This window comes from Hemicordylus capensis, chromosome 6 (assembly GCF_027244095.1).
Source record: "Hemicordylus capensis ecotype Gifberg chromosome 6, rHemCap1.1.pri, whole genome shotgun sequence".
Taxonomy (NCBI): domain Eukaryota; kingdom Metazoa; phylum Chordata; class Lepidosauria; order Squamata; family Cordylidae; genus Hemicordylus; species Hemicordylus capensis.
In genome coordinates, this window is record NC_069662.1 from 87,288,620 (window position 1) to 87,301,339 (window position 12,720).

The following is a 12,720-nucleotide window of genomic DNA, read 5'->3' on the forward strand; positions in this document are numbered from 1 at the left end:
TACCAAGTTTCAAATAGCTTCACAAGAGAATTAGCTGGCAGGGGGAGTATCCACCCTTGGTGCTCCACCCTTCAATTCCCTTTGGAGAAATAGGTAATCAGGCTCTGCAGGTCTCTGACTTCATTTTATAAGGAAGAGAAAATGACATGTCACCAGCTCCTATGAAGTCTGTTTTATGTTGCCAGAAGGCTGAGGGAGAAGAAACAGCATGAGAGGCTGAAAGGAAATGTTTTGCCATAGTAACATAGTTCAGCCTATGTTATTGTTGCCTTTCTGAGAAATTCCAAAAGAAACACTTCAGTTTTATTATATGCTAGCAAAGATTTTCTCTTCTCTTCACCTAGTCAGATGTTTTATCTTTTCAGTAGCATTTTCATCTTGATAATTTGGTGGTATAAAGAGAAAAGACCACAATCTCTAAGCAAATTTCTTTGGGATTTAAAAAAAAAAAAGCTTTCTGTGAACAAAATCAATTCCATTGTCTGACCATGGTTCAGTATTTTTCCCCCCTATAGGTCAAATTCAGATGTAGCACAAAACCAGAGTTAAATGAGGCAGAAGTTGGTACACAATTACATGTACCATGCAACCGTGGTTTTAAGATGAAAGCGACCTGTGGTTCGCCTCACCAAACACCAGTTTGAATCTTCGGGTTGCACAAAGGTTTGCAGCTGAGACCTCAGGTTAGGCCACTGAAGCATTACATCAGATCCCGAATACCGCCTTAACTGCGGTTGCGTGCCAATTTTCAAGCTACAGTCATAGAAATGGTGGCACAGACCTGCCCGGGAACACACCTGCTCCATGGCTTCAGTGCTCCTCAATGGCTGCCTATCCAAGCAGAAGCCCCGCCCCTCCTATCACCCTCACAGCTATGGAGTTGCCAAGCAACAAGGACACCACTACGTCCCATCCCAAGCTAGTTGCCTGTCAAGTAGCACAGTCACACAGGAGCATGCCCGCTTCCCACTCTGCCCCTTGCTTCTCCAACCTGCAAAGCAGGAGGGAAAGGGGACAGGATGACAGGAGGGGCACTAAGTGCTTTGCTCCCCAAGAATGAAGCGACAGTTATGTATGTTCACAAGCATAAACACTTCAAGTGGCAACCTAAGCAGGGCGTCACAGTGCTGAGGGGGGTGTCATATGGCTGGGGGGGGTGACCGGGATCAGGTTTAAAATACAGCCCCAACAAGGGATTCTCAAGCAGCCAAGTTCTATTTTTTCACAGAAAAGTTGGGGAAGGGGGCCCCAGCCCCTTCCCCTTGGGGGTTTGCAGTCCCTAGGCTTACTCATGAGCACGGCCCAGGGCTGTTCACCAGAGTCAACAATGCTCCAGTCAGAGGAGCGATTCGACATATGTGATGATGATGACCAGAGGCAGACCGCAATCACTCAAAAGAGTGCCAGGCCCAGGGGACACCGCCTCACAGCTCAAGAGAAGAACTGTCAGAGAGGAGGGGAGAGAACTGCCAAGCAAAATTGCTAATAATGTGCAATGATAAAACAACCCCTTCTCCCACAAACTTCCTCTCACAAGAGTGTCAAGCCATTGGGGCTCTATCTTGAGCCAGGTTGCTGTATGGAGGAAAGCCATGGGGACTGGCACCCCTGTAACAGCTCTCCCTGTCTTGGTAACTGCCACCAAGTGGCTGTCAAAGCCTGCTGCTTGCCAGCTCTACCACCCATGTGGGCATGTGTACCCTTGGTTGTGCCCCAAACAGCGACCCCATTCTCCTGGGGCCAATGAAAACTGGGGCTACCCCCGCCTGCGATTCCTCGCACTGGCAGATCTGCATACAGTGCAATGCCAGACCAAACTCAGGAATTTTGAATGGGCTTAAAGACCTGTCTCTACACCTGGTGTACCCCTTGTCCATGCACGCAGCCAGACTCTGGCACATGGAGTGTCAAAATCTCCTTTGGGTGTGTGCAAGTTTCCTCAGGGAAGGAAGTTGCAGCGCTTCCGTTCTATCTTTTATTGTGGAGAGTTGGGGGCCCCACACAATCAGGACCACGGTTGTCGGGTTAGCTAAACTCATGAGTGTGCAGTTCTATGGGAGACCTAGGGCTTACAGTCACATTGTCCACGCCAGTAGACCGGCCCTCTCATGAGAAGGAAGCCCACCAGCAGCAAGCTGCCAACAGAGCAGGAGAATAGTTTGGTCTGCGTGGACTGTTTTGATGGAGTGATCCCTCATAACAGCATCCTAGGTCATGGCAGGACAGACCGCCTCCCAGGATCCTTTGCTCTACCTCATATACATATTCCCTCCTAGGAAGCCTTCATGTTCCCTTCCATTACCTGAGTAAGAGGGAAATAATCTCCCTGATATCCCACCCACCCAAAAATTGTGCTTGTGCTGGACTATTTAGGTGCAAGGTTCTTAAGGGGTTGGTGGTGCCATTATTGTCTGAAGAAGCACTGGCATGGCATGGCATGGCATGGCATGTAAAGGGATTTAATTGTCCTTCCCATGCCGAGTGTGAGCGGATGACTCCAAAAGCGTACGATCACACTTGGCACACCCCCTTCGAGATTGTGGCCAATTGCGGCTCCACTGACATGCTGATGCTTTGCCCACAGTCTGGCCATGGAGCTTGCTGGGATCAGCCTCCGCGGCCAAGCAGCAGGGAGGGGCTCCCATCTCCTGAAACCAGAGGTTGGTGGACTGTGATTGGAAGAACGTATACAGTGAAATGTAAAGTTTCAAATTGAAACCGCGGGTTCCCCAGCCTCCAGTTTCGTGCGACATCTGAATTTGGCCTCAATGTGTGCAAGCCTTAGACATGCATATTGGAGGCTAAGGAGGGTGCATGATCAATGAAGCATTAACCAGTGAAAGAATGAAGAGACGCTGGGACAGCTTTGTCTTGTCAGCCAGGGAGGGGGAAAGGGTCGTTGAGATGCCACAAATATTGACAGGATTGAAGACTTGCTAAACTAGACTAAAAGTACAAATATGCATCATAGAGGAGAAAATCTGTGGTACAGTTACTTAAGCAGGCAGTGAGGCCTCCTAATTATCCTGGCCCTTCTCTGGTGTGTCAGTTTTGTCAGCTAACAGAAAGACCAGAGTGCAGGAGACAAAAAGTGCAGCATCTTCTGCATTCCTACTACAGACCTGCCCATGAAGTCTGGAAACCTTTCCACCTCAAACGAAAGCTGAGAAGGCCACCCTTGATAGATGCTTCTGTATTCTCTATTGTGAACATTCATCACTTCACAGTGTTAGGCTGTATGTGCGTAAGAAGTGCCATTACCTGTGGTTCAGGATAGCAGTACCAGGTACAAAGCACTGTGAGACAATCCACACTGGCAATGTGCATCCTTTTATGTTGATTGCAAAACTTTAGAATTACTCATCTCCTGTGTAGAAGGATGGAGAGCCAGCATGATATGAAGATCTGATGGGTGTGGACTGTGGCAGGGAATGGGGTCAGAGCTGCAGGCATATGGTTCTGAGAAACCATCAGGGAAGATGGATCTTAGAACAATCAGTTGCTATTGTTCTAGCCTGAAATGGGAGAAGTCTTTCATTCTTCATATCCATGAGTGGATTTACTCTGAAGGCTTGTTAACCTTTTGCATTATATTATTTACTATTTATTATTTATTTTACTACGACGACGACTACTACTACTACTACTATGACTACTATGACTACGACAACAGCAAAAAGATGGTATGGAACTTGGGAGCGGGGCCACAAAAAGATCTATAGGTAGAAAGATCTCTTCAGTCTAACATATTACAAAATATATTATGTTTAAGAAATTTTAAAAAAGAACAATGGCATATTTATTCCACAGAGCCAAGTAAAGCAGTTCTAACAAATGTTTTTGTCTTGAGGTTGAAATTTCAAAGGAAAGAAGAAAGTTTTGTGGCAAGAGAACACACATGGATTATAATAAAAATTCAAGCAAACAGTCCGCTGAAAACATCACAACACGGTCTATTTAGAGTTATTACATGTTTACTTTTAGCACTTTTTCAAATATTTTAACAAAGCTGACAAAACTTTCAAAAGCACCCTTGAAATGTGTTTAATAATACATAAATTTGTTCCCGCTGGTTATTTTTTCACATTTTATTTAACAAATGTGGTTTCATTAGACTGCAAAGTGTTACATAAACACACCAGCTAGAAAAACTACAGGCTCATCCAAATCATTTCAAAGTCATATCATATGTTTAAAATAATCCATAAACTGAAAATGGAAATGGAAGGTTATAGCAGCCAAGCAAATACCTTTCTGGTTCATTGGGCACACCTGTCATGGCATTCACAGGAGAATAAGTTTTAGATGGAAGTCTACAGCCAGATCCTAGCTCCTTTCAGAACACATACAAGATTAGCTAGCCCTCAATGTGCTGGAGATATTTAAAATGTAGATAATGCTGGGCTTTCCAAATAAATTTCCACATTTCTAAACAACTACAAGCTTGCCTCTTATAATGCATTCTTACAACTGTCTCTAACCATTTGTGTGCTGTGAATGAGAGGTAGGTTCTAGGGATGTGTAGGAATCAGTTCAGCGGTCTATTCACAAACCATCGAACCAGTTCGAAAGACCAGTGTTCAAGCCAGTTTGGAGGTGGGGAGGGGGTTGCTTTAAGGTGCGGGGAGGGTGTCCTTACCTCCCCAGCTGTGTTTCCCTCACAAGCGCTGTTATCAAAATTGCTGGTGTGGGACAGCTGTATACCCTCTTGCCACCCCAGTCAGCGTAATACCAGAAGTGGCCAGTGGGGGAGGTAAGGACACCCTCTCCGTGCCTTAAAGCAACCCGCCACCCTTCCAAGAGTGCACAGAACTGGTTCTGTGAAATCCCTAGCAGGTTCTGTATCTGTTTCCTAGGGCTACTGTAGTTGCAGCTTCCCCATGGTTCCATCTCAATACTATTTCAGTAAGAAGATGAAGGAATCACATAGTTCCATATATGACCTCACACAGTTCTAGAAGAATGAAGAAATCACACTACAGAATCACATGGGAAAAGCACTGAAACACGTCTCTCCATTCAGTGTTTGATAATATGGTTTTCCTGCAGAATCCTGATCTTCCCACATGCTTTCCACACTTTCACATTACTAGAACAGCATGGGAAGGACCTGCAGCTTGAATAATATTATTCATACCCAGTCCCCAAATGCAGCTATACACAGAGGAAGCCATGAGGGGCTTCAGATGAAGTCAGTTCAGATGAAAAAGACACTAATCAGCATGCATGATGACACTGAACATCACACATCTGGACTTCTGGGCAATCTTGCAAGGCAGCCACATACTCACAAACTAGAAGACTTCACAGAGAAGGCCCAACTGGAAAAATTAACTATCACTCCCATAGGACTTCATGGAAAGGAAAACATGGAACCACTCAAGAGCAATGTGGACCCTTTCCCCTCCAACCTCACACTAGCTAAATCAGTGGTGCAACCAGCAGCTTGTGATAGTATGTTCTATGACATCCCTGGCCAGCTATCAATGTCCAGACAAAAATAATCAGCCAAGTCCATAAGTGCAGTTTCAGTACCACACTCATATTTACCAGGTCACTCACCTTCCAGAATAGATCAACTACTAGTGTTTGATCACCAAGACAGCACAGTTCTAAAATGGACAGGTATCCAGAGGATATTCAGTTTCCACACATCTCCTGCACATGATCCTGAGATAAGACTATCCTCAGGAAACAGAATACAGAATGTTTACTCCACATTCACCTGCATATGAAGAATGTGTAATACCATTAAGTTAACATGACATTGCAGCTAAAACATTGTGCACCAAAGGTGGAAACAATTCTCTGTGGAAATTTTCCAGTGTAATATTACTGTAGGTTGCACCATCCCTAAATGGCTGGTTTATTCTGGATTTTTTTCTTCCAGGAAGGATTAGGAGAATTTCAAGATAAGGGATGTGCATGAACCGAGGTTCGACACTACTGGGGAGTGGGTGGAAGTGTGAGTGGGACCTTTAAAAAGGAGTAGAGCAGGTCCTCACCTACTCTCTGTCTCCCCATGCAGCTTCCTGTTGCAACGGTGCTCCGCCCAAGAATCCACGGATGTGATGCACTCTGCAAGGCTTTGCTTGCAACTTGGCCTGAGGGAAGCCTCCCACAATTTTTAGGCTTGCTTGGAGGATAAGTTGAACTAAATAGCACATATTGGTTACAATGGCAATTTTATGGTCACTGACATTTAATAAATAGCTAACATTAGTTCACTAGAGAATTTTTCTTAAGCAGCCCATGGCCATGAAATATTGACATGTATTCTCAGGTTGACAGCAACAGCTTTGGAGATCAAAAGCCGTATTTTATTTTATTTAACTTAAACATGTATATCTTACTTATCCTTCAGTTTCCAAGATGGCTTACAAAACAAAAACATTAAAAGGTAATAAAAATACACAATAGAGAACAAATTAAAATACAAAATACCAGATATATATTTTAAAAGGCTAACACTGCATTAAAACACCAAAACCATGGGTAAGAACTAAACACATGAACCAAAAATATACAAACACAGAAAAAATGGACAGAAAGATGGACTAAGGTAAATGTGGCTTCTCAGCACAATTTATTCGAACTTTAAGCTACAATGTAGCTAAAAAGATCTTCAAACAGAGCATGCTAGATAGAGAAGCAAAGAGATCTTAGTTTGATTGCTCCTGTCAAATCTGTGACAGTTTTTTAAATTATCTGGCACCTGCTGCTTATTTAACCCACTTGACTACTTTAAGGCTGAGAAAAGTTTTTTCCCAGGCACAATTTAATGTTCTCCCCTCAGCTGTATTAGATGGAAGATATAAAAGAGTCCCTTTAAGGAATTGTCTCTGCCCTTGTGGTGTAGGCGCGGTTGAGTCAATAGCTATGTTTTGCTTCACTGTTCTTTTTATGAATCAATTCGCCTTATTTGGACTGAGCCTTATTTGAAAAAATGTTTTGGGCTTTCTGATGATTATGATGTTGCTTTCCTTCTAGCAGACCGCCAAGAGGAGATTACTTACAGATATGCATGTTTTTGTGCTGCGGCATACAAAATAAGATGATCATAAATTGGGTTTTAATTTATTTTATTTGGTTTTAGTTTTGTAAATGTGTAATTATTGTTCAGGAGCTGTTTTGTTTGGTCATTGACTGTAAATAAACTAAACTAAACTAAGCAGAAAAAATGCCACCTGAGTACGCCTCTGGTGAATTCTTTCTTTGCACTCTTTTATGAATGTGGGTTGCCAATTGATTGATTGATTGATTGATTAAGTGACATCAAGTCAGTGTTAACTCTTAGCAACCACATCGATAGATTCTCTCCAGGATGATCTACCTTCAACTTGGCCTTTAAGGTCTCACAGTGGTGCATTCATTGCTGTCAAAATTGAGTCCATCCACCTTGCTGCTGGTCATCCCCTTATTCTCTTTCCTTCAACTTTCCCCAGCATTATGGACTTCTCAAGGGAGCTGGGTCTTCGCATTGTGTGCCTGAAGTATGATAGTTTGAGCCTGGTCATTTGTGCCTCAAGTGAAAATTCTGGGTTGATTTGTTCTATGTCACAGGGAAAACTATTGTCCAAAACTGAATGATTCTAATCTTTGTAGGTATAGACACGTATTGGTATCTAAATATCCTTTCCAATGCCTTCATTGCAACCCTACCAAGTGCTAGTCTGCGGTGTATTTCTTGACTGCTGGATCCTTTACTGTTGAAGGTCGATCCTAAAAGACAGAAGCTATCCACCACTTCAGTGTCTTCATTGTCAATTCTGAGGCTGGTTGCTGTACCCGTTGTCATTAGTTTAGTATTCTTTACAATTAGTCATAGTTCCATTTTTTCACTGTCCTCCTTGACTTTCATTACCAGAACTTGCAGATCATCTGCATTCTCAGCTATCAGAGTGGTGTCATCAGCATAGTGCAGGCTATTGCAACTTTAAAACCATACTCATCTTCTTACGTTATTTTTATTTTTGTTACTTGCCCATCATTGTTATTTGCCTCACAGGCTTGATCATCTTTTGTGTAATGTCACCCTTCAGTGCAACTCCACTGCAGGCATATAGATATGTAAGATTTGGGAGCAGGAATGAGGACAAGAAGTGGTGCAACATGTAGACAAGGAAATACAGGTACTTGCTGTACTGTACTGAAAATAAGCTCTTTTGAGAATCATCCTCCTTTTATCAGTTCTGCAACACACAAGCTCCTAGTTTTTGGTTTTTTTCTGGGCCAGTCTCAGAAAAAGTTGCAATTTGTGCATGTCCATGTCAGATTCTGCATATAAGCCCTATCCAGACATTAAAACCAACAGGTGGATGTTGTGGTCCTGGGAAGAAGCACAGACATGTGGCTTTGTTTCTTCTCTTTCTATACACACTTAAGAGTACTGTATTGACAAACCAGCCCTCTGAATTCACACCATGGCAATCTAGTTGGCTGGGACGAAAACACATTTCCTTTTGGTTTCACAACTCATGTTCCTTACTGGCTAGAGTTTTAGTAGGCAGATACATAATCACATATTGTTCAAGATGCATGAGGATTATTTGCCATATTCAAACAAAGAAATAATAATAATCCATACAGAGTCTCTCTCTCTGTGTGTGTGTGTGTGTGTGTGTGTGTGTGTGTGTGTGTGTGTGTGATGGATCATATATATATGCTTTTCAAATATATTTTTAGCCGAACCAAATCTTTACTGGACATTTTATCATAAAATAGCACAGCTCTCCCTCACTTTTCTATTTATGATACAAAGGAGGATAAACTGGATCTTTGGCAGCGGCGGGAGGTGGATCTTAACCAATATGTGACCTTAGCAGATGTAATCCAATCTGATTTCTACTACATTAGCCTAAGGATGCTTATGCAACAGCATAGCACAGCCACTGAGAGACAAAACAATGGATGTTTTAAAGCTTTATTTATTGCTGGTTCTCAAAACATTCAACTGGCATAATACTTCAACTGCCAGATCTAAATTAGAGAGTTTTAAAAAGGAGAAAGAAAAAGTACTCTTTGGGGGAAACATTAGAGCTCTATAGAGAGGTGTGAGCTTAAGAAGATGGAGCATCTGGCAGCAAACCAACCTGCCTGCAAATCCAGACCAAAAGGATCCATAAGGAGAGCTTTTAGGAAATAATAAATGTTACAAGAAAGCTGCAGAAAATTCCTTCTCTTCCATCTCCAGCCTTCATTCTGGCATCAGAAATTCAACAGCGCCTTTTGCCATTAGCAGATTATAGCAAATTCCATCAATATCTAAACAATTTTCACGAACTCTAATCACTTCCTTATTTACTTATGTTTATCCTCCTCCATCAGCTGGATTGTGGTTAGATATTAGAGAGCATTCCAAAGACCATTTTGCTGCTCATTAATTGCCCAGAAGCAGCACTTAACTCAACACTTACGAAAATCCAAGGAAATGCAGTAAATTCCACCATGTCTTAGAGTCTGAAGGCATATTCTAATTACTTAAATATTCCGTAAAAGGATACATTTTCTGTATTCTTGATATAAAGCTGCCTTATACCAAATCAGATCATTTGTCCATAGCCTAGTATTTTCTACTCTGACACAAAAAGGCTGTTCTCACAAGCAGCCTAGTTGCTCATGTGGAACGCTGGGCTCGCTCCCAATTCCGGAACTACCACACAGCCTAATCCTACTCTGAAGCCTGGCTTCTAGCCAAGGTTAAGGGCACAGGCGCACCCTTAACTTGGCTGCCGGGATCACATGTTTCCTTGGGGTGCATACGGCCTGAGGAGACACAGAGGTGGGCACCTGGAGTGCCTGTCTCAGAGGACTCTACATTGTGGGATTCTCGGAGGCCGGGATGAATTGTCCAGGCCTCTGGAGACCCGCACTGCCAGCAGCAGCACAGATCATGTGGGCATGTGATAGCGTGCCTGAAGAGCTGGAGATGTCTGGAGGAAAGGTAAGTTTAGAACAACCTTTTCCTCGCCCACCAGATCGTGTGAGTATGCATTTGTTTGTTTGTTTATTTGTTTGTCTGTTTGTTAGATTTCTATACCACCCTTCCAAAAATGGCTCAGGACAGTTTTTTCAGAGTAGGCTTAAAGACTCCAAGTACTCAGACCAGACAGGTCTCAGACAACCCCAAATCCATTAACTGAATATAAGCCAAACTGAGTCTGTGCAAGCATGTACTATACGAGGAAGCTACGAGCCCTCCCCATGCCCAGGTTCAGTCTTTTGCTCCCCTTCAGCCAATATGGTCGTGGCTTTTGGACTTACAACCTCATGGGTGCAAACCTACGAGTAACATTTAAAGCAGAGCTATGAGGAATGGTTCAAGGAGTTGGCTATGTCTAGCCTAGAGTAGAAGAACTAGGAAGGAGGGATATGATAGCTAAATATCATAAGGGCTGTCACACAGGAGGAGTAGGAGTGGAGTTGTTCTCTGAGCCTTGAGTGCAGTATTAGAACCAATGGGTTGAAATTACAAAGAAGCTGATGAAGGTTAAACATCAGGAGGAATTTCTAACTGCAAGAGGTCTTTGATAGTGGAATCTTCCCTTTGATGCAGGAGCAGGGTCTCCTTGACTAGAAGCTTTCATACACAGAGGCTGATTGGCCATCTGTGAGGGATGCTGGAGCAGTTTCCTGCACTGAGCAGGAGGTTGGACTAGAAGGACCCCATGATCCCTTCCAATTCTACTATTCTATGATTCTAGAAAGAGTGCTAGACTGAAACACCCGAGTCACAGTGTTTTCTAGCTGATCTACAGATAACCTCAAGCTATAAAATATGTACAGTGTTGCTAAGAAATCATCTTTAACATCTTTATCAGTCCATCTTTATAGTTATCTTGCAGACACAGGGCCCGACAGAGAGTGGATAGTGCTAATCTTAAGGCTATCAGATCTCTTGCATAAATCCTTAAGTTATGGCTCTTGAGCCAGGGTGGTCCTCTGGATTGTGTGCCAGACCTGGATCAAGGATTCTGCATTGCACATTTCAGGTGTCATGTGTCCTCCTTAGAAAATCTTTGGCAAGATGATGCCTGAATCTGCAGAATGGGAATAAAAGTGGCTTATCTTACAGAGTTGCTATAAGCATAGATGAGGGGCTAAAAAACAACATTGTTGTGTTCTAAAAGGGTTGGACCTATTAATAAAATAACAAACAAATAAAGCAACCATACTTTCATGATGTTACGTAAGGGCAGATTATCGCCACCATCATATTTTAAAATTATAATATTCAGGCCTGAAGCAGCACACTGAAGCTCTGATTCTGTTATCACTCCCCTCCAAAGTATCCCACCCATGTAGCCACAATTACTAGCCAGCACTCAGAGTCCAATACTAACACATCTGTTTTTCATGAGTACCTAATGCCACTGAGTACCTAAAACTATGAGCATCTAAGATCATGAAAATATTTTATCTTACCATCATAAATGTTTGCTTGTTAATTTCAAAGGTGCAACAGGATCATCATTGTGTGAATGAACCCGCATACATGCACAGGGTAAGAATTTTGTCTAACATATTATTAAAACTGTAGCAGGAAGTACTGTCAAGTGCAATGTCTGCTGCATTTGCTTCAAAACTGACTGTCATGAAACTCCCAGACCGAACCACAAAAGATAGGAACATGCTGTTTTTACAGGGTTTGTTTGTTTACAGTTTTGCTTTTTTAACATTTTTATAGTTTTGCTTCAAAACTGAGCCATTTTTGGAAGGGCGGTATATAAATCAAATCAACCAACCAGCCAACCAAATAAATAAATAAATCCTATATTCTCATGTTGGTTAAAGGAAGCATCTTTCCTAAGGGCTGAATTCTCAAAAACCCCAACCAGCCAAAAAAATTTTGACCAGGGAAAGGTTGTTGGTTCAGAAACAGACCCTTGCATGTGGTTTGTGTGTCATCATCCAAGATTTTACACACACACACACACACGAGCTTGCATCTTGCAAACATTCCTCCTGAACCACAAAATGTCTATGCACCCGCCCTTCATTCCTTGCTAGCTGATGAGAAGAGGTATGTTCTACTGAAGATGTAATAGCGTTGCCATATTTTTTGTGTTTTTCCATTTCTTGAGCAAATTGCATGGAAATCCAACACAGACTGAAATGCAGAGAACTGGAAAAAACATAGCTTGTTTGCTTCTTCATCGGTCTGTGAAAGTCTGAACTTTCTGTATCTAAAAGTACCCGTGAAAACTGCTGAAGTTTGTCAGAAGGTATCATTCCCCATGCATTTAAAATGAGAGTGCTTCCCCACATTTTCAGAGAAATTAAAAACTGTTTCTGGGATTTTCAATTTTTCGGGTAGTCTGAGAGAGGTCTGGAACCTACCTATTAAAACAGCATGTTTCTATCTTCTGTGGTTTGGTCTGGGAGTTTCATGTCACTCAGTAAGGCCCAAGCAACTTTACACACACACACATTCTGAGGAGAAAGCCTAAGGCCAACATTACTTTTTCTGCACTAATAATGCCAGCTGTTTCTAGGTTTGTGTACCCCATAAATACAACAAGAAGTTCTGATAAGAACTAATCTGCCTACTTTCCTTTCTCTATAATCTTTATTGATAATTACCACATTAGCCCACTTACGCCTCAAACAGAATTTACCATCTTGAATTGGGATAGATGACATCATCACAAACTATGCTGTTGAGGTGTCCCTATGTGTCCCTACAACTGTACCAAATTTTGTTCAAATCTGTCCAGGAAT

At 42.4% G+C, this 12,720-nt stretch overlaps 1 protein-coding gene across 6 annotated transcripts in view; it reads right to left on the reverse strand.

The window, feature by feature from the left end:
• Positions 1–12,720, reverse strand: part of SUGCT (succinyl-CoA:glutarate-CoA transferase) — a 475,994-nt gene that overhangs the window by 191,281 nt on the left and 271,993 nt on the right. Inside the window, exon 13 of one of the 6 annotated variants that reach the window (XM_053264042.1) lies at positions 5,696–5,725. The exons of the other annotated variants lie outside the window; for them this stretch is intronic. Coding sequence (XP_053120017.1) covers positions 5,711–5,725 — 15 coding nt within the window. The 3' untranslated portion in view covers positions 5,696–5,710. Of the gene's footprint in view, positions 1–5,695; positions 5,726–12,720 lie in introns of those variants that run through there. 6 annotated transcript variants of the gene reach the window in all.